The 24,588-nt window shown below is 41.9% G+C and overlaps 1 protein-coding gene across 5 annotated transcripts in view; it reads left to right on the top strand.

Annotated features, from left to right (window-relative positions):
* pals1a (protein associated with LIN7 1, MAGUK p55 family member a) overlaps window positions 1–7,269 on the top strand; it is a 93,259-nt gene extending 85,990 nt beyond the window's left edge. For all 5 annotated transcript variants that reach the window (XM_060933569.1, XM_060933570.1, XM_060933573.1 and 2 more), the window contains 4 exons: window positions 4,432–4,599; window positions 4,720–4,922; window positions 5,010–5,120; window positions 5,363–7,269. In XM_060933569.1, coding sequence (XP_060789552.1) covers window positions 4,432–4,599; window positions 4,720–4,922; window positions 5,010–5,120; window positions 5,363–5,539 — 659 coding nt within the window. In that variant the 3' untranslated portion in view covers window positions 5,540–7,269. The remainder of the gene's footprint in view (window positions 1–4,431; window positions 4,600–4,719; window positions 4,923–5,009; window positions 5,121–5,362) is intronic.
* Window positions 7,270–24,588: the final 17,319 nt, after the last annotated feature.

The following is a 24,588-nucleotide window of genomic DNA, read 5'->3' as shown; positions in this document are numbered from 1 at the left end:
TGCCTTAAAACAGCATTTCCATCTATCGTAAAACATGCCGTACTTGATACCTTAATATTTATAGTTTGGTTTAGGGTACCAGCTTCGTATTTTGTGCATTTACTAATCAAAACGAGCTCTTTCCAGTGGTATAATTGTTTTTATGGTAGACCTTGTCATACATTTGTAATATGCATTTGAATTATAGGCGCAATTTTTTTTTTAAGCCTAATAAATCAGAAAGTTTGATTTCTTTTGAACACATACCTAGTTGCCTAAAGAGTACTATAACATGAGTAATAAATAAGAAAATTTGAAAGATCTGGTGTGCTTTAATGTGGAGATATGGGGCTTCAAAGTTGCTCCAAAGCACTTTTTTTTATGATTTTCAGCAAGCCATAACTTGGCAAATATTGAACTGTGAACTTTCTATTTTAGTATTTAAAGGTGTCTGGCATTGAACAACAATCCTTGAAAATTTCATGCATCTTGCATGAATAGTTTAAAAGTAATGACTTATGGAAGTTAGGTCTGTTTTCTGTAGCACGCATTTTAACAATGAAATTGGGGCCACGACCCTTTTTTAAAGTCCCTATACCTCATAAACTAATGAAGGTACAAGCCTAAAATTTTGTACACTATTTATTGGGCACACTGGCAATATTTCCAGAAAGTATGAAGCAAATCTGAGATGGTCAGTGGCAAGGCCTCTGGTGATTTCACATGGATTGACCCAGATCTCAATCCAGTTGAGAATCTGTGGCATAACTTGAAGATTGCTGTACACCAACGCATGCATGCCTTGGTGTACAGCAATTTTCAAGTTATGCCACAGATTCTCAATTGGATTGAGATCAGGTTTTTTAATTAGGCCATTCCAAGACATTTAAACATTTCCCTTTAAACCTCTCCAGTGTAGCTTTAGCAATATGTTTAGGGTCATTGTCCTGCTGGAATGTGAACCTTCGTCCCAGTCTCAAACCTCTGGCCGACTCAGACAGGTTTTCCTCCAGAATTGCCCTGTATTTAGTGCCAGCCATCTTTCCTTCAGTCTTCACCAGCTTTCCTGTCCCTGCAGATGAAAATCATCATCCCCACGGCATGATGTTGCCACCACTATGCTTCACTGTAGGAATGGTGTTCTCAGGATGATGGGTTTGTGCCACACATGACATTTCTGATGATGGCCAAAAAGAATCATTTTAGTCTCATCTGACCAGAAAATCTTTTTCCATGTGTTTGGGGAGTCTACCACATGCTGTTGGGCAAACTCCAAACATGTTTTTGCAATGGCTTTAGCAATGGCTTTTTTTCTGGCCACTCTTCCATAAAACCCCACTCTGTGGAGTGTATGGCTTAAAGTGGTTTTATGAACAGATACTCCCATCTCCACTGTGGGTCTTTGCAGCTCCTTCAGTGTTATCTTTGGTGTCTTTGTTGCATCTCTGATTAATGCTCTCCTTGCCCGATCTGTGAGTTTTGGTGGGTGGCCTCCTCTTGTCAGATTTGTAGTGGTGACATTCTTTCCATTTTACTGTAATGGATTTAATGGTGCTCTGTGAGATATTCAAAGTTTGGGATTTTTTTTTATAACACAACCCTGATCCATACTTCTTCACAACTTTGTATATGACTTGTTTGGAGTGCTCCTTGGTTTTCATGTTTCTTGCTTAGTAGTGTTGGAGAGTCAGTGTTCTTCCAGTACAGGTTAATTTTTATACAGACATCATGTGACAGATCCTGTGACATTTTCATTGCACGCAGGTGGATCTTAATGAGAATTATGTGACCTTATGAAGTGAATTGGTTGGACCAGCTCTTATTTAGGGGTTTCATACAAAAGGGGGTGAATACCTATGCACACTCCCAGATTTCAGTTTTTTTCATCTTATTGTTTGCGTCACAATTAAACAACAGTTTTCACCTTTAAAGTGGTAGGCATATTGTGTAAATCAAATAGTGCTAACCCTCCAAAAATCCATTTTCATTCCAGTGGTGCTTGAAAATTTGTGAACTCTTTTGAATTTTCTATATTTCTGCATAAATATGACCTAAAACAACATCAGATTTTCACACAAGTCCTAAAAGTAGATAAAGAGAACCCAGTTAAACAAATTAGACAAAAATATTATACTTGGTCATTTATTTATTGAGGAAAATGATCCAATATTACATATCTGTGAGTGGCAAAAGTATGTGAACCTCTAGGATTAGCAGTTAATTTGAAGGTGGAATTAGTCAGGTGTTTTCAATCAGTGGGATGACAATCAGGTGTGAGTGGGCACCTGGTTTTATTTCAAGAACAGGGATCTATCAAAGTCTGATCTTCACAACACATGCTTGTGGACGTGTCTCATGGCATGAACAAAGGAGATTTCTGAGGACCTCAGAAAAAGCGTTGTTGATGCTCATCAGACTGGAAAAGGTTACAAAACCATCTCTAGAGAGTGTGGATTCCACCAATCCACAGTCAGACAGATTGTGTACAAGTGGAGGAAATTCAAGACCATTGTTACCCTCCCCAGGAGTGGTCAACCAACAAAGATCTCTCCAAGAGCAAGGCGTGTAATAGTCGGCGAGGTCACAAAAGACCCCAGGGTAACTCCTAAGCAACTGAAGGCCTCTCTCACATTGGCTAATGTTAATGTTCATGAGTCCACCATCAGGGGAACACTGAACAACAATGGTGTACATGGCAGGGTTGCAAGGAGAAAGCCACTGCTCTCCAAAAACAACATTGCTGCTCATCTGCAGTTTGCTAAAGATCACATGGACAAGCCAGAAGGCTATTGGAAAAATGTTTTGTGGATGGATGAGACCAAAATAGAACTTTTTGGTTTAAATGAGAAGCGTTATGTTTGGAGAAAGGAAAACACTGCATTCCAGCATAAGAACCTTATCCCATCTGTGAAACATGGTGGTAGTAGTATCATGGTTTGGGCCTGTTTTGCTGCATCTGGGCCAGGATGGCTTACCATCGTTGATGGAACAACGAATTCTGAATTATACCAGCGAATTCTAAAGAAAAATGTCAGGACATCTGTCCATGAACTGAATCTCAAGAGAGGGTAGGTTATGCAGCAAGACAATGACCCTAAGCACACAAGTCGTTCTACCGAAGAATGGTTAAAGAAGAGTAAAGTTAATGTTTTGGAATGGCCAAGTCAAAGCCCTGACCTTCATCCAATTGAAATGTTGTGGAAGGACCTGAAGCGAGCAGTTCATGTGAGGAAACCCACCAACATCCCAGAGTTGAAGCTGTTCTGTACGGAGGAATGGGCTAAAATTCCTCCAAGCCGATGTGCAGGACTGATCAGCAGTTACCGGAAACGTTTAGTTGCAGTTATTGCTGCACAAGGGGGTCACACCAGATACTGAAAGCAAAGGTTGACATACTTTTGCCACTCACAGATGTATAATATTGGATAATTCACCTGAATAAATAAATGACCAAGTATAATATTTTTGTCTCATTTGTTTAACTGGGTTCTCTTTATCTACTTCTAGGACTTGTGTGAAAATCTGATGATGTTTTAGGTCATATTTATGCAGAAATATAGAAAATTCTAAAGGGTTCACAAAGTTTCAAGCACCACTGTGTATACACACACACGCATGGTTTGTGTGTCAGCACTCTCTCATCTGATTGGTCAGAAGGTGTTATTTAATTTCCTATAATAGTAGCTCTAACAGTAGTGCCAGTTGTAATTCAAATATGTTTATAAAACATGTTTAACAAAGTAAAAACCTATAATTGTCAATATGGTGAAACTTTCTAAAAGTGTTGATATAACGAAACATTTATGGAAGGTGTTTCGGGTCTCCATGCTTTGTAACGGTCGGTAAGTTTTCCCTGCTTTCCAGTTTTTAGGTCACATGACAAGTTGTGTTTTTTTTTTTTTTTTTGGGGGGGGGGTTTGTGTGTGTGTGTGTGTGTGTGTGTGTGTCTTATGAAACAAAAAAGAGAGAGGCTGAGGTCACAATTGTGTGTAGCTGCTATAACATAAGGAGCGAACATGGCTTGTGAATGTTTCACATCATTAAATGTAACTGCAAAGGGTTAAATAACACAATGGCTATAGTATATGGACCATGAAATATGGAATAAAACACAAATAATACCATAAGTATCACAATTTATGAATTAACTAAATGTCACTCAAAAACTTATCTGCTTGTCAAAAACAAAACCATTGAAACCACTCTAGACATCCACTCGCATGCTCATTTACATCAAACACACATTTGGAATGGACGAGACTCTTCTATAAAGTTTTCTCAATATTAGCAGCCCTAAAGCAGATCCTTGCTGACCTACTTGCTTCGCACAGAGAAAGATGCAATAATTTGCATTTTAAAACGTTTGGGGTCTCATTAGAAGACATCCATAAAAGAAGAGTTGATGTAAACAGTTCTGTCATTCGCATGGTTAATGATTATCCTGTCACTCAGACTACGACAATGAGGAGATTCTTACCTATGAGGAGATGGCACTGTATCACCAGCCAGCCAATCGCAAACGCCCTATTGCTCTGATTGGTCCTCCAAACTGTGGGCAGAATGAGCTGAGACAGAGACTGCTGTCTAGTGAGCCTGACCGGTTTGGAGGTGCTGTTCCTCGTAAGTACTAGGTGTTGCCTAATTAGAGACTTTGTGTGTTTTTCTGAATTACTTTTATCAACAGATGCATTTGGTTTTATCATCCCTCATATTCTAAGTCAAATACTGCTTTCCCATCAGACACAACACGGAACCGGAGGGATGGTGAAGTGAACGGGCGTGACTACCACTTTGTGTCACGCCAGGCCTTTGAGATGGATACTGCAGCAGGGAAGTTCATTGAGTCAGGAGAGTTTGAGAAGAACCTGTACGGCACCAGCACAGATTCTGTGCGGCAGCTTATCAATAGCGGCAAGATTTGCCTCCTATGTCTGCACACTCAGGTGAGAGAGAACATTGGGATGAGGGACATCAGAGTGCTGCAATGCTTCCTAAGCTCATTAGTGACTGTTGACTGTATTATTCCTTAGTCTTTGAAGGTATTACGCAGCTCGGACCTCAAGCCCTATATTATCTTCATTGCACCCCCCTCCCAGGAACGACTGCGCGCCCTCTTGGCAAAAGATAACAAAAACCCTAAGGTAAACAAAGTGCCCCCCCCCCTTCAGAAAGAGATACTAGCTGGTATATTGTTGCTATAGCCATGCCAAAAGTTGTATTGCATTATAGGATATTGCCTTACATTGTTATAATCCGTTGTACATTTCACATGACAAAGCATTTCAAACATTTAATGAAGCAAATTTTCACACAAAACAAAATATTCACATTTAGATGAAAATGTATTCATTTGAATACTTTTTTTCTCTTCCTCTTTGTCAAGCCTGAGGAGCTGAGGGACATAATTGAGAAAGCAAGGGAGATGGAGCAGAACTTTGGCCACTTTTTTGATGCTGCAATTGTGAACACTGACCAAGACAAGGCTTATCAGGAGCTTTTGCGCTTCATCAACAAACTGGACACAGAGCCTCAGTGGGTTCCTTCATCTTGGCTGCGCTGAGATCACTTGTCAGACACGTGCACACAACCCAAGCTAACCATGCTGTGCATGAGCTTTGTGGAGTATAGTGGATTGCGTGACTGGATAATTGATTGTCTGCTGTGTTAGCATTCTGTGTATCTACATTTAACCACATTCTGAACTCAAACATGACTGTTTCAGCTCTGTTGACTCATCAGACTTTAACAGCCCACGTTCTGAAGAATGTAAGAAATTTACCAGCCTACGGTAGTCACAGAGTCTTAGTGCTTCTATACAGCATAATTATAAATAATACTGATTATTTATCATTTGAAAATTATTTCTAAAAAGTGTCAAGGGGTGCAGTTTTATTATCGGAGCTGTTCTGTACTATGGACTGGGGATAGCAATTAAATATTCTTGCAGACCAGGTCTGCTTCTGATCTGCATGCTGCTTTGTCATTTGCCCATCTAAAGGGCCTGTTTTCCTTTTGTTTTAAAAAAACTTCCAAATGGGTTTTGAAGTCCTGATGTGTTACTTGCGTAATATATTAGTTTACCAACTGGACATTTGTTGTGAAATTGCATGTGATGGAGAATGTCATTCATGTGCTTGAATTTGAATGGCCTGTGGCTGTAATTTTGTGAAGGACAGATATGGGTCATTTACTTTTCCAAAACGTACAGTGCTGATCTTGATGATGCAGAAGTTTTGTCCTGCAAGACTGTTCTGTGAGTCTTTCTTGACATGCACTGCTGACTTTTTGGTGAATGTAAGACTGGATCCCATCTGAAGAACAGATTTTCAAACTTCCAAGCCATGAAAAAGACTTTATCCAAAAGTTGTAATAAGATCCATTGCCTTCCCCATTTCAACTGACACATTTCATTCTGATCGTAAAATCAAGACAATTTGTGAAATAACTAATTTGTTCTAGTTTCTATTTTTCTTGTGCGTGTGTGCGCCTGCGTGCTTGTTGTGTGTATTCTGTTACAGTATTCTCATGCACTTCCAGAAGTGTGACTAATATGGAGAACAGTATTTCAGAGCAGTACAATAAGGTTCACCTACGAAGCATAAAACCAGCCTTGGCTTACATTTGTCTCCACGTGATTTCAAGTTATGTCTTTTCTCTTATTTAAACAAAACATCATCTGTGTTGTGTACACATTTTCATTACATGCTGGGTTTCTATGTTTTTACCTGTGATGAGTTGGAGTTCTTGAATTTGGACTTGCACCTAATAGGTGGCTGATTAAAACGAGAATTCAGCCACGAAGCTTAAATGCAATGTGGAGAAACGACTGTATCTGTGTCACCTTTTGCGTCTTCCTGTATAAAGTTCACGAGTTTATTGTAGATGTTCTGAAGCTAGAGTATCACCAGCAGATTGTTTATACTTTAGATCTGTTTAAAGGAAAGGTGGTCACTGAAATGTAGAGGGCAAGCAAGTATTATCTTGTGGTCACACACACTGGAAAATTTAGTGAATTGTTTTATATTTCAGAATCAGCCTATATATTTATATTTACAAAATAAATCATCCACACAGTGTAATCTTTTTTTGTTTACTGGCTCTGGTCAGACCCATTCATCTGCTGTCCTCCTCAGGCAGTCCATGTTCAATATTATCAAACCAGTTGAAATCTACATGCTAATTAACTGGGAAGTAGAGCTAATGAATGTAAAATATCGATCATATTTTTGTCTGAGAAACTGATTTTCAATGCATTATACATGTGAATAATTAAAATACTGATTAATAGAATGTGGTGTTTTTATGCAAGGTTTTTCCAGTATTCACAACACATTTGAGCAAACAAGTTTTAAGATAAACTTTATTCATCCCTTGGTGGGGAAATTTACATGTTCCAGCAGCTCACAGATAGAAAAGGGTGAGGAATAGACAGTAATAAAAAAAATAGAGTGCAATAAAAGTATTTAAAAAAAAAACACAGGCCATGTATGTAATGTACACAACAAAATAAGAAAGGAACTTTAAGAATAATACTTCACCTGAATTAGCAATATTGCACTAATAAAATACTGGCAAGTGAAATAGAAATATTGCACTAGGTAGTGAATGATATTGCACAAAATATAACTAACGAGGATGGAATGTGTGAGTAAAGTAACCAATAAATGACAAAAAGCATAGGCTATGAACATAATTGTACACCACAGTTATGAGAGTGAGACATGAATAAGAAAATACTCACAAAGGAAAAGTATTAAAATTTATTCCGCATCTCATTGCCATCATCTACTTATGTTTTGCAATATTACTACTATTTGGGACAATAGTCCCAAATAGTAGTAATATTGCAAAACATAAGTAGATGATGGCAATGAGATGCGGAATAAAGTGATAGTGACATTAAGAAACAGTGCTACGTTATGCCAGGCTGTCATTGAAAAATCTGGCAGCAGTTGGGATGAAAGACCCAAAGTAACATTCCTGTTACTGTTGATGAAAGTAGCATTCCTTCTTGCACCGTGGCTGCAGCAGTCTGCTGTTGAAGGAGTTGCTCAGAGCGCCAACAGTCTCGTATAGGGGGTGAGAGGTGTTGCCCATGATTGACATTAGCTTAACTAACATCCTCTCACACCCCTCCTCAATGGAATTTAGAGGGCAGTCCAAGACCGAGCTGACCCTTTTCACCAGTTTGTTCATTCTCTTCCTGTCTCTCTCAGAGCTTCCACATGCCCAACAGACCACAGCAAAGAAGATAGCAGATGCTACCACAGTGTCGTAGAATGTCCTCAACTGCACGCTCTGAAGGACCTCAGTCTCCTCAGCAGGTGGAGATGACTTTGGCCCTTCTTGTACAAAGTATCTGTGTTGGTAGTCCAGTTTGTTGTTAATGTGAACACCCAGATATTTGTATTCCCTCACAATCTCAATGTCTGGACCCAGGATGTTGATGTTCATTGGTGTAATCTGTGGTGCCGTCCTGTGAAAATCAATCACCAACTACCTTGTCTTGTTGACAAAGTCAGTGATGACCCCCCCCCCCCCCCCCCCCCCCCCCATATTCCTATTCGTTCCCCTCTGACACACATCCAACAATGGCTGTATCGTCAGAGAACTTCTGGAGATGTCAGGTGTGTGTGTATTCTATCTGAAGTCTGAGGTGTACAAGGTAAAGAGGAAGGGGGAGAGTACTGTACCCTGGGGGGCTCCTGTGCTGCAGACTAGTATGTCAGACACACAGTCACGAAGTCTGACATACTGTGGTCTGTTAATGAGGTAGTCAATGGTCCATCCAGCCAGGTGACAGTCAATTCCAGCTCCTTCAGCTTCCCTCTGAGCAAAGATGGCTGAATCATGTTGAAAGCACTGGAGAAGTCAAAAAACATGACCCTCACAGTGCTTCCAGTGTCCTCCAGATGTAACCGGGAACTGTGTAGCATGTAGATAACCGCATTCTCCACACCGATACCTGGTTGGTACGCAGGGTGATGGGTAGCTCCAATTGTAGTAGGTGTGTGTGTGTGTGTGTGGGGGGGGTTAGGCGGGTGAGAAGGGTGCAACTGATGTCTGTGATGACCTGGGGGAGAGGTATTCCAGTAGGGGAGTGAGGGATGCTGATTGGTCTGGGCTCTGGTGGGTGAGGTAGGTAGTGGGGGCAGGACACTGAGCTCAATATAAAATCTGGATCGCTCATAGGCTCGTCAGAGTGAAGCCAGCTGGCTTCACATCTGATCACTCCTATCGCGGGGCGGAACTGTCATTTAGACTACTGGAAGCTACACAAAATTGGACAAGTTATTTATGTAGTTGGTGAGAAAAATTAGAAGAAAAATGCCTACATGTGCAGCAGTGAACTGTAATAGTCAGGTCAAAGGTTGTGGATGGACATTTCACCTGTGAGTATTAAAATTATATAGCTAGCTTGCAGCAGCTACAATTATCAACAGTCAATAATTATCAGAGGTGGACAAAATACTCAACTTCATAACTTGAGTCAAAGTATAGATCACACTGGTCAAATGTTACTCCGAAACAAATGAAAGTTGTACAGCCAAATTTTTACTGAAGTACTTGCTTATAAAAATACTTAGTATAAGAAGTACATTTTGTGTCAATGCATTGTTGTATTATTGCCACAGTGCTTACAAAACCTCATGCCTCTGAAGCAACTGACTAGATTTACTGACTTGCTTGTAGAACCTGTAGAATAAACACCTTTAAACACAGATTTCTACATTGTTTATTTGGCAAGATTATGCTCAAACATATTTCTGAAAGGACTTCAGATAAGTTAATGTTATTCATTTTTTCAGGGGGCAGAGCCTTTTCTTACAAAGCCCCACTGTTATGGAACAGCCTTCCAAGTAATGTTCGGGAATCAGACACAATCTCAGCATTTAAGTCTAGGCTGAAAACATATCTGTTTAGTCAAGCCTTTTGTTAATGGTGTTTATGAGGTAAAGGAGTAGATCTGGAGGGTCCTCAGACATAGTGTGTTTTGGTAAACTGGGATGTATGGATGCTGTCAGTCCCCACTCGCTTGCTCACTCGAGTTTGTTGACGGTGTAGTGGCTGGCTGCTTTATGTCCCGGGGCTCCCTCATGCCTGTGTTACCTTCTGGCTCTCTCCTTTTAGTTATGCTGTCATAGTTAGTTGCCGGAGTCCCTGCTTGTACTCGGTGCAATATGTATACTGTTCCTACTTATTCAGGTGACATTGGGCATACCTAACCACCTGTGTTTTCTTTCTCTCCCCCCCCACCCCAAATCTGTCCCTCTGAGTTACATGGAGTCAACAGGAAATCTTTTGGTGGAGACGGTGGGGACCTCGACTGGCTATCGTAGCCTGCAGGGAATCGGCCGTCAGACATTCTGTCGCATGTCCCAGACCCGGTGAAATGTAACTGAATTGTCTTGGCCAGGCCTAAGGGTCCCATCTGCATCTCATCATTGCTGAGGAGTGTGCTCCCATCACCCAATCAAGCATCCAGCCAGAGCAGGTCATGATATATTTTTTTACCATATTAACATGCCATTGTGTGTTATGCCTGATGTAAAGACTCTCGTCTCTGCGAGCCTACCACACAGATTTAATACTTGTCATTTTTAGGGCATACCTAACAACGTGTTTTCTTCCCCCCCCCCCCCCCCCCCCCCCCCCCCCCCATCTGTCCCTCTGAGTTACATGTTGATCCTGGGATTGAGATGCTGGCCTCTTCTGCCCCTCGGACCTGCTTGATCCATCCTGGTGCCCTGTGTCTGGTCGGAGTTTTATCGCCCCACTCCTGTGAAGGACGGCCCCATGAGGACAGTTGAGGGTTATATCTGTTAAAACTGTTAATATTATAGTCAGGCTGTCTGTTGTTGCCCAAATGAGGATGGGTTCCCTTTTGAGTCTGGTTCCTCTCGAGGTTTCTTCCTCATGTCGTCTGAGGGAGTTTTTCCTTGCCACCGTCGCCACAGGCTTGCTCATTGGGGATAGATTAGGGATAAAATTAGCTCATGTTTTAAGTCGTTCAAATTCTGTAAAGCTGCTTTGCGACAATGTTTATTGTTAAAAGCGCTGTACAAATAAACTTGATTTGATTTGATTCATTTTAGGGTAAAGCCATTTTTACATGCTAACAGTGAACAAGTTAACTAGCTATGTGTTAACATTAGTCATGGACAACGCAATGGCAACTTGGCGGGCAAATCCATAGAAAGTCCTTTAACCAGACTGCATAGCTATTGCAACGTTATCGCTAGCTCTAAAAGGATAGACAACTTCATTACAAGCTTTCTTTTGGAATAAAACATTTAAACACTGTGTGTGTGTGTGTGTATATGTAACCCCCTTTTTTTTTTTTGACAGGTGCTGATCACCCAGCACAGTAGGCTATAGGCTACTAAAGAGTTACCCTAAATCCCAATAAATAATGGCGCAACAGGGTCCTAAGTTCTCAGCGGTGGAGTGGTGAGCTGGCTGAGATTCCTGATACCATAAGGGTACAAGTATGAGTAGAGAGAGAGAATAATAAGCATGAATCTAATAAATGATAAATTTAACAGCGCGGTGCCTCCACTGCGAAAATACTACACTTACCTTTGAAGCTAGTGTATGGTGTATTTCCTCAGACTTTAAAATAACAGTAGCTTGAGTGAAAGAACTAATAGCTAGTCTGCAGTGCGCATGTCAGAATGTTCAAATATAAAGAACCAAATGAGCAGCCAATACACCCAAGATATAATTAAATAATAATGATTATATTTATTAATAAGCAATAATAATAGCAATAATAATAATAATAATAGTATTTGACAATAAATGCTCCCAAAGAAGCATGCAATGTAATCACCAAGAAAATAGTAACACCGGCACAAGAAGAGCGGAAACAATTAGCCTACATAATAGAGATGTTACAGATAGCACATCAGCAGTGTGTATACCAGCAGTACATAGTAAGAAAATAAAATTGGGTAAAGTATCAAAAGAAAAGAAGTGGACAAGAGAAAAAAAACGCGCGCGCAGTTGGGGCCCGTTGGTGCACAGGTGGCAGCTCTCTGAACTGCAGGCAGAACAGCAACCGCTGCAATGCCCTTCTAAAACACTGGCTATCCAGGCGAGACCAGAGGAACGCGTGTGTGTGTGTCAGTGTAAGTGTGGGTTCGCGTTACTCACAATCCACCGGTCAAACCAGACGGATCAGGTTACAGATGTCGGTGCAGTCACGCAGCAGATGCTCCTGAGCAGAGGGCTAGCTATTGCTGTGGGTTAGCTCGCTCGAATAAGATGCTGCTCACCCCAAACCCCTCGGTAGCGGGCTGGGTCCCCGACCCGACACAGTGAGTTCCCGGGACTGACGAAAGCGCTCCGGTGGGCACAGCACGGAGGGCAGATGTGTCCGCAGAAAAAAAAAAACCGCAAGATCACTCACTGGAGTGACACCGGAGTTTATGGCCACAAGCAGACCAAAATATAAAAAGACTGTCTGCAAAATAAGTGCTGAAATAGAGCTCACAAACAACGCGATCTCTCTCTGCTCGGCAGCAGGCGGGAACTCCGTGAGCTTCTCCCTCGCGAAGTGATGAAACATCTCAAAAAGCCCGCGAACTCGCGGGCATTAAACATATACCAATTACCATTGGCTGACATCAAAATTCAAATAAAACTACAACGAGCAAATAAGTCTGATTGGTCCGAATGCACAGAATGTCACAACACATCAGAACAGTGAAAATATTCCAAACCACAAGGCATTATGGTAAATGGAGTTAATTACACAGAAAATAGGGCAATCCAATATAGAGTATAAAATACAGTGTTATTTTAGAGGACCTTACATATATATATATATATATACACACACACACACACACACATATCATCTCATTTTCATGTATGTATATGCATGTGTATATTTTTATTTATTTATATATATATATATATATATATATATATATATATATATATATATATACACACACACGTGTGTGTGTGTGTATATAGTGTGTGTGTGTGTGTATATATATATATATATATATATATATATATATATATATATATATAACACAGTGTGTGTGTGTGTATTTTTTTATTTTTATATATATATATAGTACCAGTCAAAAGTTTGGAAACACCTTCAAATTCAATGTTTTTATTTTTTTTCCTACATTGTAGAACAATACTGAACTCATCAAAACTATGAAATAACATATGGAATTATAAGGTAAACAAAAAAAGTGTTTAAAAAAAAAACGTGTTTCATCTTGTAGATTCTTCAAAGTTGTCACTGTTTACCTTGATAACAGCTTTGATAACACTACTGGCATTATCTGAACCAGCTTATAATCACCTGGAATGCTTCTTAATTAACAGGTGTGCCTTGTCAAAAATGGAATTTCTTGCCTCCTTAATGCATTTGACACCATCAACCAGTAAAGAGTAAATAATAAAAATGCAGTAAATAGCCCTGTTCGACAACTGTAGTAATCCATATTATGTCAAGAACCACTCAACTGAGTAAAGAGAAATAACAGTCAGTCATTAAGACACGAAGTGTCTTTTAGTTAATTAAAATAAAGAAAAAACATCAAATTTGAAGGTGTTTCCAAACTTTTGACTGGTACTGTGTGTGTGTGTGTGTGTGTGTGTGTGTGTATATATATATATATATATATATATATATATATATATATATATATACAAAAAAAAGTTGGGACAAAGTACAAATTGTAAATAAAAACGGAATGCAATTGTGGAAGTTTCAAAATTCCATATTTTATTCAGAATAGAACATAGATGACATATCAAATGTTTAAACTGAGAAAATGTATCATTTAAACTTGAGGAGACAAGTTGCTTAAGTTTAGGGATAGGAATGTTAACCCATTCTTGTCTAATGTAGGATTCTAGTTGCTCAACTGTCTTAGGTCTTTTTTGTCGTATCTTCCATTTTATGATGCGCCGTTTTCTGTGGGTGAAAGATCTGGACTGCAGGCTGGCCAGTTCAGTAGCCGGACCCTTCTTCTATGCAGCCTTGATGCTGTAATTGATGCAGTATGTGGTTTGGCATTGTCATGTTGGAAAATGCAAGGTCTTCCCTGAAAGAGACGTCGTCTGGATGGGAGCATATCTTGCTCTAGAACCTGGATATACCTTTCAGCACTGATGGTGTCTTTCCAGATGTGTAAGCTGCCCATGCCATATGCACTAATGCAACCCCATACCATCAGAGATGCAGGCTTCTGAACTGAGCACTGATAACAACTTGGGTCGTCCTTCTCCTCTTTAGTCCGAATGACACGGCATCCCTGATTTCCATAAAGAACTTCAAATTTTGATTCGTCTGACCACGGAACAGTTTTCCACTGTGCCACAGTCCATTTTAAATGAGCCTTGGCCCAGAGAAGACGTCTGTGCTTCTGGATCATGTTTAGATACGGCTTCTTCTTTGAACTATAGAGTTTTAGCTGGCAACGGCGGATGGCATGGTGAATTGTGTTCACAGATAATGTTCTCTGGAAATATTCCTGAGCCCATTTTGTGATTTCCAATACAGAAGCATGCCTGTATGTGATGCAGTGCCGTCTAAGTGCCCGAAGATCACAGGCACCCAGTATGGTTTTCCGGCCTTGACCCTCACACACACAGATTCTTCCAGGTTCTCTGAATCTTTTGATGATATTATGCACTGTAGATGATGATGATATGTTCAAACTCTTTGCAATTTTACACTGTCGAACTCCTTTCTGATATTGCTCCACTATTTGTCAGTGCAGAATTAGGGGGATTGGTGATCCTCTTCCCATCTTTACTTCTGAGAACTGCTGCCACTCCAAGATGCTCTTTTTATACCCAGTCATGTTAATGACCTATTGCCAATTGACCTAATGAGTTGCAATTTGGTCCTCCAGCTGTTCCTTTTTTGTACCTTTAACTTTTCCAGCCTCTTCTTGCCCCGTCCCAACTTTTTTGAGATGTGTTGCTGTCATGAAATTTCAAATGAGCCAATATTTGGCATGAAATTTCAAAATGTCTCACTTTCGACATTTGATATGTTGTCTATGTTCTATTGTGAATACAATATCAGTTTTTGAGATTTGTAAATTATTACATTCCGTTTTTATTTACAATTTGTACTTTGTCCCAACTTTTTTGGAATCGGGGTTGTGTATATATACACACACGTGTGTGTGTGTATCATCTCATCTCATTATCTCTAGCCGCTTTATCTTGTTCCACAGGGTCGCAGGCAAGCTGGAGCCTATCCCAGCTGACTATGGGCGAAAGGCGGGGTACACCCTGGACAAGTCGCCAGGTCATCACAGGGCTGACACATAGACACAGACAACCATTTAAATCAAATCAAATCAAGTTTATTTGTATAGCGCTTTTAACAATAAACATTGTCGCAAAGCAGCTTTACAGAATTTGAACGACTTAAAACATGAGCTAATTTTATCCCTAATCTATCCCCAATGAGCAAGCCTGTGGCGACGGTGGCAAGGAAAAACTCCCTCAGACGACATGAGGAAGAAACCTCGAGAGGAACCAGACTCAAAAGGGAACCCATCCTCATTTGGGCAACAACAGACAGCCTGACTATAATATTAACAGTCTTAACAGGTATAACCCTCAACTGTCCTCATGGGGCCGTCCTTCACAGGAGCGGTGCGATAAAACTCCGACCAGACACAGGGCACCAGGATGGATCCCTGTGATTTACACTCACATTCACACCTATGGTCAATTTAGAGTCACCAGTTAACCTAACCTGCATGTCTTTGGACTATGGGGGAAACTGGAGCGCCTGGAGGAAACCCACGCAGACACAGGGAGAACATGCAAACTCCACACAGAAAGGCCCTTGCCGCCAAGGGGCTCGAATCTGGACCTTCTTGCTGTGAGGCGACAGTGCTAACCACTACACCACCGTGCCGCCCTGTGTGTATTTTACACACACACACACACACACACACATATATATATATATATATATATATATTTATTTATTTATTGTGTGTGTGTATATATATATATATATATATATATATATATATATATATATATATATATAAAATGTGTGTGTGTGTGTGTGTGTATATGTGCTTCTCACCCTATCTCTAAGGGAGCGCCCAGCCACCCTGCAAAGGAAACTCATTTCGGCCGCTTGTATCCGCGATCCTGTTCTTTCGGTCATTACCCAAAGCTCATGACCATAGGTGAGAGTCGGAACGTAGATTGACCGGTAAATTGAGAGCTTCGCCTTTTGGCTCAGCTCCTTCACCACGACAGACCGATAAAGCGACCGCATCGCTGCGGAGGCTGCACCGATCCGCCTGTCGATCTCACGCTCAATCCTTCCTTCACTCGTGAACAAGATCCTGAGATACTTAAACTCCTCCACTTGAGGCAGGACTTCTCCACCAACCTGAAGAGGACAAGCCACCCTTTTCCGGTCGAGAACCATGGCCTCGGACTTGGAGGTGCTGATTCTCATCCCAGCTGCTTCACACTCAACTGCAAACCACTCCAGTGCATGCTGAAGGTCCTGGTTTGAAGAAGCCAACAGGACAACATCATCCGCAAAAAGAGATGAAATCCTGTGGTTCCCAAACAGGATTCCCTCTGGCCCCTGGCCACCTAGAAATCCTGTCAAGAAAAATTATGAACAGAACCGGTAACAAAGGGCAGCCCTGCCGGAGTCCAACAAGCACTGGGAACAGGTCTGACTTACTGCTGGCAATGCGAACCAGACTCCTGCTCCATTCATACAGGGACTGGACAGTCCTTAGCAAAGAGCCCCGAACCCCATACTCCTGAAGCACCTCCCACAGGATACCACGAGGGACACGGTCAAATGCCTTCTCCAGATCCACAAAGCACAAGTGGACTGATTGGGCAAACTCCCATGAACCCTCGAGCACCCTATGAAGGGTATAGAGCTGGTCCAGCGTTCCATGACCAGGGCGAAAACCGCATTGTTCCTCCTGGATTCAAGGTTCGACTATTGGCCGAATTCTCCTCTCCAGTACCCTGGAGTAAACCTTCCCGTGGAGGCTGAGAAGTGTGATTCCCCTGTAATTGGAGCACACTCTCCGGTCCCCTTTCTTAAAAAGAGGGACCACCACCCCGGTCTGCCACTCCAGAGGCACTGTCCCCGACTGCCACGTGATGTTGCAGAGGCATGTCAGCCAAGACAGCCCCACAACATCCAGAGACTTGAGATACTCAGGGCGAATCTCATCCACCCCCGGTGCCTTGCCACCGAGGAGCTTGCAAACCACCTCAGTGACTTTGGCTTGTGTAATGGACGAGTCCACCTCTGAGTCATCAGCCTCTGCTTCCTCAATGGAAGATGTGACGGTGGGATTGAGGAGATCCTCTAACTATTCCTTCCACCTCCCAACAATATCCCCAGTCGAGGTCAACAGCTCCCCACCCACACTGTTGGCAGAGTACTGCTTCCCCCTCCTGAGGCATTGGACGGTTTGCCAGAATTTCTTCGAGGCCGACCAATAGTCCTCCTCCATGGCCTCCCTGAACTCCTCCCAGTTCTGAGTTTTTGCCTCCGCAACTGCCCAAGCTGTGGCACGCTTGGCCTGCTGATACCCATCAGCTGCCTCAGGAGTCCCGGAGGCCAACATGGCCCGATAGGACTCCTCCTTCAGCTTGACAGCATCCCTTACTTCCGTTGTCCACTACCGGGGTCGGGGATTGCCGCCATGACAGGCACCGGAGATCTTGCGTCCACAGCTCCGAACAGTCGCGTCGACAATGGAGGCAGAGAACATGGCCCACTCAGACTCAATGTCCTGCACCTCCCTCGGAAGCTGGGAGAAGCTCTCCTGGAGGTGGAAGTTAAAGACCTCCCCGACAGAGCGCTCAGCCAGACGTTCCCAGCAGAGCCTCACCATAAGTTTGGGCCTGCCAGGTCTGTCCAGCTTCCTCCTCCGCCAGCAGATCCAACTCACCACCAGGTGGTGATCAGTTGACAGTTCGGCCCCTCTCTTCACCTGAGTGTCCAAGACATAGGGCCGGAGATCCGATGAAACGACAACAAAGTCGATCATTGACCTCTGACCTAAGGTGTCCTGGTGCCATATGCACTTATGGACACCCCTATGCTCGAACATGGTGTTCGTTATGGACAAACTGTGACTAGCACAAAAGTTCAATAACAAAGCACCACTTGGGTTCAGATGGGGGAGGCTGTTCCTCCCAATCATGCCCCTCCAGGTGTCACTGTTGTCGCCCACGTGAGCGTTGAAGTCCCCCAGTAGAACAATGGAGTCCCCAGTCTGAGCACCTCTCAGTACCTCTCCCAGGGACTCCAAGAAGGCCAGATACTATAGAGATACTGCTATTCGGCCCGTAGGCACAAACAACAGCAAGAGCCCTCTCCCTGACCCGAAGGTGCAGAGAGGCAACCCTCTCATTCACTGGGGTAAACTCCAACACGTGGCGGCTGAGCTGGGGAGCTTATAAGCAAGCCCACACCAGCCCGCCGCCGCTCACTGTGGGCAACTCCAGAGAAGTGGAGAGTCCAGCCCCTCTCGAGGAGCTGGGTTCCAGAGCCCAAGCTGTGTGTGGAGGTTAGCCCGACTATCTCTAGCCAGTACCTCTCAACCTCCCGCACAAGCTCAGGCTCTTTCCCCCCCAGCGAAGTGACATTCCATGTCGCAACAGCTAGCGGCTGTGTTCGGCGATCAGGTCGTGTAGGCCCCTGCCTTCGACTGCCCCCCAATCCACACTGCAACAGCCCCCTACGGCTACCTCTGTGGGTGGTGAACCCACAGGAGGTCAGGCCCACTTCATTGCTTTGGGCTGAGCCCGGCTGGGCCCCATGGCCAAAGGTCCGGCCACCAGGCGCCGGACCATCAATGTACCATCAAATGATTTTGATGCTGATATTTTAAGGTAGAATTCCTACATAATGGTTTTTTTTTTAAATAACCCTGTGAAAAAATAACTACAGCAAAGGTAGCTAAAGTGAAGGAGGGAGCTGCTGTACATTTGTTGTTGTTGTTGTTTTAGTTAAGATGGACACAAATGTCTGCATGCACACTTTATTATTGTATGTCACATCTTCCAAGAACAGAATGTTCATTTTCTGTAAGTTTGCACATCACCATCACAAATTTTAATCACCCTCTGACCACTGAGCATATTCAGTCTCAAAGGCCATTCACTGTGCATTTAAAAACAAAATTACTGTCACTGTTCAGTTAAAGCACTTTGTTGTTCCTTATATTTTATTGTTGATAACACCCAAGCCCGGCCCTACGAGGGGGCGTTTGGGGGCGACGCTCCCTCAGTTGCGAGAGTTGGAAAAAAATTATAATAATAACAATGAAATACTGCAAAATAGTAGCCTAAACTATTCAATAATATCAAATATTTAACAAATAAACTAAATTATTTACTTTTAAAACAAACTGAAATGGCAATTGTTCAAAGCAATTTGATAGGTTGAGGGTTGCGCGGGATATGTGGTTGCTAGGCTACATTATATTGTATATCGAGTCGATTGGTGTCAATGCCATTCAAGACAGCTAGTCAAGTGCTTGGTTTAAAGATAGATATACGAAAGTGGATTAAATCTAGTAAGCCTCCTCCAGAGGATCATTGTTCACCAGCATTGTTCACCAGCAGCACCACCAGCCACAGCCTTGCAGACTTCTTCAGCAGAGCCATCTGAACCGTCTCTTCAGTCTACTAGCAGTACGACTCGTGGTAGTAAGTTGTATCAGCCAGGGGACCTTGGCTACGATTACCCAGCCCAACCAAAGCTCACTTCATATCCCAAGAAAAAACTGCACAAAAATGACTGCAACAGTATGTAGTTGGTACACAGGACGAGATTGGTTGGAATATTTGGTCGAAGCTGATGCTGCTTTCTGTTTTGCATGTCGAAAATTTGGAGGCAGTGACTGTACTTTCACTACAGCGGGCTACAATAATTGGAGACATGCCACTGATAAGGCCAAGGGATTTAGCAGGCATGCTAACAGTAAAGAACACTTAGCTTGTGTTACTGCGTGGAAAGAAAAGGAGTTGCGATGTTCGTCAGGCAAAGAGATATCGACTCTTGTTAACACTGATCAGCTCTCCCGAAATAGACTGTACATTTGTGGTATTATGGACACTATCGTCTTCTTAGTTTTAAATGAGCTTCCTTTACGAGGCACACTTGATGCTGCTGATGACCGAGATAAAAAGGGATGTGGACTGTTCCTGGCTTTGTTTGACTACACATTAACACAGAATAAAGAACTGGCCAAAATTCACAGCACAATCCCCCAAAACGCTACATACGTGTCGCATGGCATTCAGAATGAAGTAATTGAACTCATAGCTAGGATTGTGACAGAGGAAATTGTGCAGGATGTCGGGGATGCATGGTTTACACTCAAGGTGGATGGAACGAAGGATCCAACAGGGCGCGAGAACATCTGCATCATTATCCGGTACGTGAATAGTGAACGTCGGGTCCACAGGAGCTCATGGGCCTATACGTTCCAATAAAAAAAAATACTCTTATTACTTAAATATATTACGTTCATTATGTCTTCTTCTTAAATCAAAATAATTAGTTTTTCTTTTGTTTCAGACATGTAAAAGCTTTTTTACCTTTACCTGACATGTTTCGACGGTGTAACTTCCGTCTTCACCCTCTGATGAAGACGGAAGTTACACCGTCGAAACATGTCAGGTAAAGGTAAAAAAGCTTTTACATGTCTGAAACAAAAGAAAAACTAATTACTCTTATTACTTGCTCTGTATACTCTTACTCTCTTACAGAGGTGTAGCCTAAATATATTGAAAATACACAAGCATATGAAATAATACGAGCGCACCCATTATGCACGCTCAAAGGCACGTCCCATCCGGAGCGGTTTTTTTTTTTTTTTTTTACACCGCCCCCTCTGATAAACTGATCGCCCCCTGAATATTTCAAGTCTGGCGCCGGGCCTGATTACACCAATGACCTATAAATACAGCACAAATAATGTTTGCAATTAATACTGATAAGCTCAACATGCAAAATAAAAAGCATGGAACCATATAATTATTTAAAATTTCATGTCTAGGCTGGCTACAAACTAACACATTCCTATATTTATGAATTCCTATATTTGACATTTCTTTTTGGCCTTTACTGTACTACACCTTCCACAGCAATCCCATCCTCTAAAAACAGTTTCACATGCGACATGTGCCTATTGTTTTTACCACTAGAACTCTCTAGTGGGCAGTGGAAGCCTCTGGGAATGAACACATGCCTGGAATGCTTCAAAACTTCATGAAACTTTATCTCATCTTCACTAATATCAGCAGGTGCACTAGTAATACCAAATAAATTATTGTCCTTGCACTCATAATCCCACAATGGACTTCTTTTAAAACTTACCTCAATAACTTCATGAGAAAGTACATAATGCATGCTCAAAATGTTGCTATAAACTTATTTACATATTTCTTAATCATTATGGTTATGTGGGTATCAAAACTGTTTTTTTCTGAATACACAGACTAGAACATAATATAGCATATATAATAAAGGGTTTTGTAATCAGAATATAAAATAATAGATTATAATTTATCAATGCTATCATTTTTATAAAGAATGCAAAAAGAAGTAGTTGTAATAAGTAATAGACATTAAGGAAACAGTTATGGATGGAATCACCTACTTTTATTCCTTTTAATAAATATAGTCAAAAGGGTGTGCCATGGAGCAGTGGTGATCAGTGTTTATTGGAACCACAGGTTTCTGCAAGCACAAGTCAGGCTTTAAACACTGGTGATGAGTTGACCAAACCTACTCTCTCAACTTATCAACCCCTCTCTCAACCACTAACTGTGATGTGAGCTAGAGAGCTGTATCAAGTGCCCAAGTCACTGTCAAGTCTGCTCGAGCTGAATGAATTCACTCAAGCCTGATTTTTTTTTTTTTACTCTATTTGTAACCAGGCTCTTTAAAGAAGAAGAAGTTGGCAATGTTGCATCTGGTGTTTTTCTTTAGGAAGAGGTGATTGACATCTAAAGCATAGGTGTATTAGCACCACCTACAGGACTGGAGTTTGTGCAGAGACGTTAGTGACCTACTCCTGCCCTTGCAGTCAGCTAGTGAATACATGACAATAATACATGTTTGACTGTATAAGATGCATTATCACACTTTTCTGTATTGTTTTCCCATGATGTCTTGAGGCAAAGTGTTTAGTTTATCTATCTGTTCTCTGTACATAATCTACTGTACATACATTTTTCTGTTCTATTCTGCCTGCATACTGCAAATATCACAACTTTTCTCTGAATGTTAAACAGGTGTCTTTGTTTTGTTGCTTGTTTGACTGCTTCATCTGCACTTTCACTTCTCTTTACTCCTGGATAGACCTGAACCCAGATAAACCTCACTTCAGTCCCACACTGAACACAAACTGTGCAAGACAAGGTGTTGTTTAAAACATATTGTCTGCTGTATGACGATTGATTAACAGACTATATTTTGGGGGTTTTATTCTCAGACTACGTGATAGATGTCCACATTAATCAATCAAGTTACTTTGGCTTCATACAAGTAAATAAATAAAATAAAAATTTGTCTTGCACTTTTAATCTTGGAGTGCTATTAAGTAACCTTAAACTGCATACACACTGTGCAATACTAAATATTTTAAAACAAACATTCTTCTTAGGATGGCAGGTTATGCTGAAAGAATTTCATCTGTAGAATACACTAGCTGACTTTCTCTAACAAGTTGTCAACTCAAACTAGTAACCCATACAGATGACTGAAGGAGCTTGGGTCGCGGTGGCAGCAGGCTAAGCAGGGTATTTCAGGCATCCCTCTCTCCAGCAGAGGTGGAAAGAGTACTAAAATATTATACTCAAGTACAAGTACTGTTACTCTGATGAAATTTTACTTAAGTACAAGTAAAGTTACCAGACAAAAAAATCTACTCAAGTAAAAGTAAAAAGTAGATCATTTAAAATGTACTTTGAGTAAAAGTAAAACGTTACTTTTAACAATGGGTGTTTTCTGCCTCTATTGTGTTGTGCAAAAATGAAAAAGAAGAGGAAACAAGGATATATGTACATCTCAACCCAGATGTTTTATTTAAAGGAAGTGTATCAAATTGAATGCTTAGGATAATGCTGCATTAAAACTGAGACAAACAAAAAAGGTCAATACATACAGTCATGTCGTTTACATCGCCCTGACCACACACAAAGCATTGTACATGAAATATGAAAGTGAAATGTTGCACCGAAATCTCGTAGCTTGCCTGTGTGCACTGTGTGTTATTGAACAATTCAATTCAAACATTATTTGTTTTGCTTAGTATTCCTTTCTGGCCTGTTGGATGTAGAATGGTAGGAGGACTGATCACGTCAGGTTGGCGAGCTAACTTGCTTGCATGATTAGCCAACCGAATAACAGACTAGTTACCGTTATGTTACAGTACCAACAGGTTGCTACTTCAACATTAGCAATGCCATCCACTATTTTTGGAATATAACCAGCCTATTGTCGGTTTTACTATGGAAAGGAAACATTATGATCAGGGGTGCAGATACGTTTTTTGAACTGGGGGGGACAAAAAACTGGGGGGGACAAAGCTGCCAGCAAACCAACCCCAACCCCGATATGCCTGTCAAACTTGTTGTAGGTAACCATAGCAACCAAGCTCGAGCTCGCAACCTGTGCAGTCTGCGCAGCTCAACCAACCGAATATCAGTCTTTGTTTTGTTTTATGTGAGTTGTTGCAACTATGTATGTACTGCTGTGCACCTCAATAAACCGAATGGTAATTAGTCTTTTGATTTTTTCGTGAGGTTTGCCTTATGCAAAGAAAGACAGCATAGACATTTTTTCCTCCCTATAAGTGGGGGGACCGAACGAGGTGAATTTAAATCTGGGTGGGATGAATCCCACCCGTCCCACCCTCTATCTGCGCCCGTGATTATGATGCCAATGACAATACTTACCTCAACATGCTTGCGCAGATTAGACGTCGAATTTTTGTATGCCGCAATGGTTGTCTTCTTGGGCATACATAATCTGCATTGCATAATGAAACTGTCACCCCTTTTCTCTATGAAGCTGAAGTGATCACGTATGTAGGGCCAGGGGTGCACTTCATTACTGGAAGAAATTGTGTTTTCTGCAGGGTCGTCCACCACAGGTTCCTCGGTCTCCTCCATGTCCGCAGGGGCGCTTTATCAACACCCGTGGCCCAGGGGCTAGGCCCCTCATTGGCTACCTGTCAACCCTACCCTTACCGCTGGCCAGGAAAACACTCTTATTTTATTTGCAATACGTGTCAAGCATTTACAGTGTAAGCGCGTAATTAGCCTAGAAGCCTACGATAGGTTACGTTTGGCTCAGTGTAGCTGCGCAAGGCCCACGCTCACATCGCTCAACACATCCGACCACAGAGGGAGAGAAGAACGCGCGCATTATCATTACAGAGCCAGTTCTGATTATTACCACGGACAGGACAGTGATACTGCGTAACTTTCACGCAGGGGCATGGCCAGAGATAACCACACAAGCGCGCGTGCGCTAATGTAGACCTATGTGTTGTAAACATAAAAAACACACACCTACAGACAAGTCCT

This window comes from Neoarius graeffei, chromosome 11 (genome assembly GCF_027579695.1).
Source record: "Neoarius graeffei isolate fNeoGra1 chromosome 11, fNeoGra1.pri, whole genome shotgun sequence".
Taxonomy (NCBI): domain Eukaryota; kingdom Metazoa; phylum Chordata; class Actinopteri; order Siluriformes; family Ariidae; genus Neoarius; species Neoarius graeffei.
This window is presented reverse-complemented; position numbering and strand designations above follow the sequence as displayed.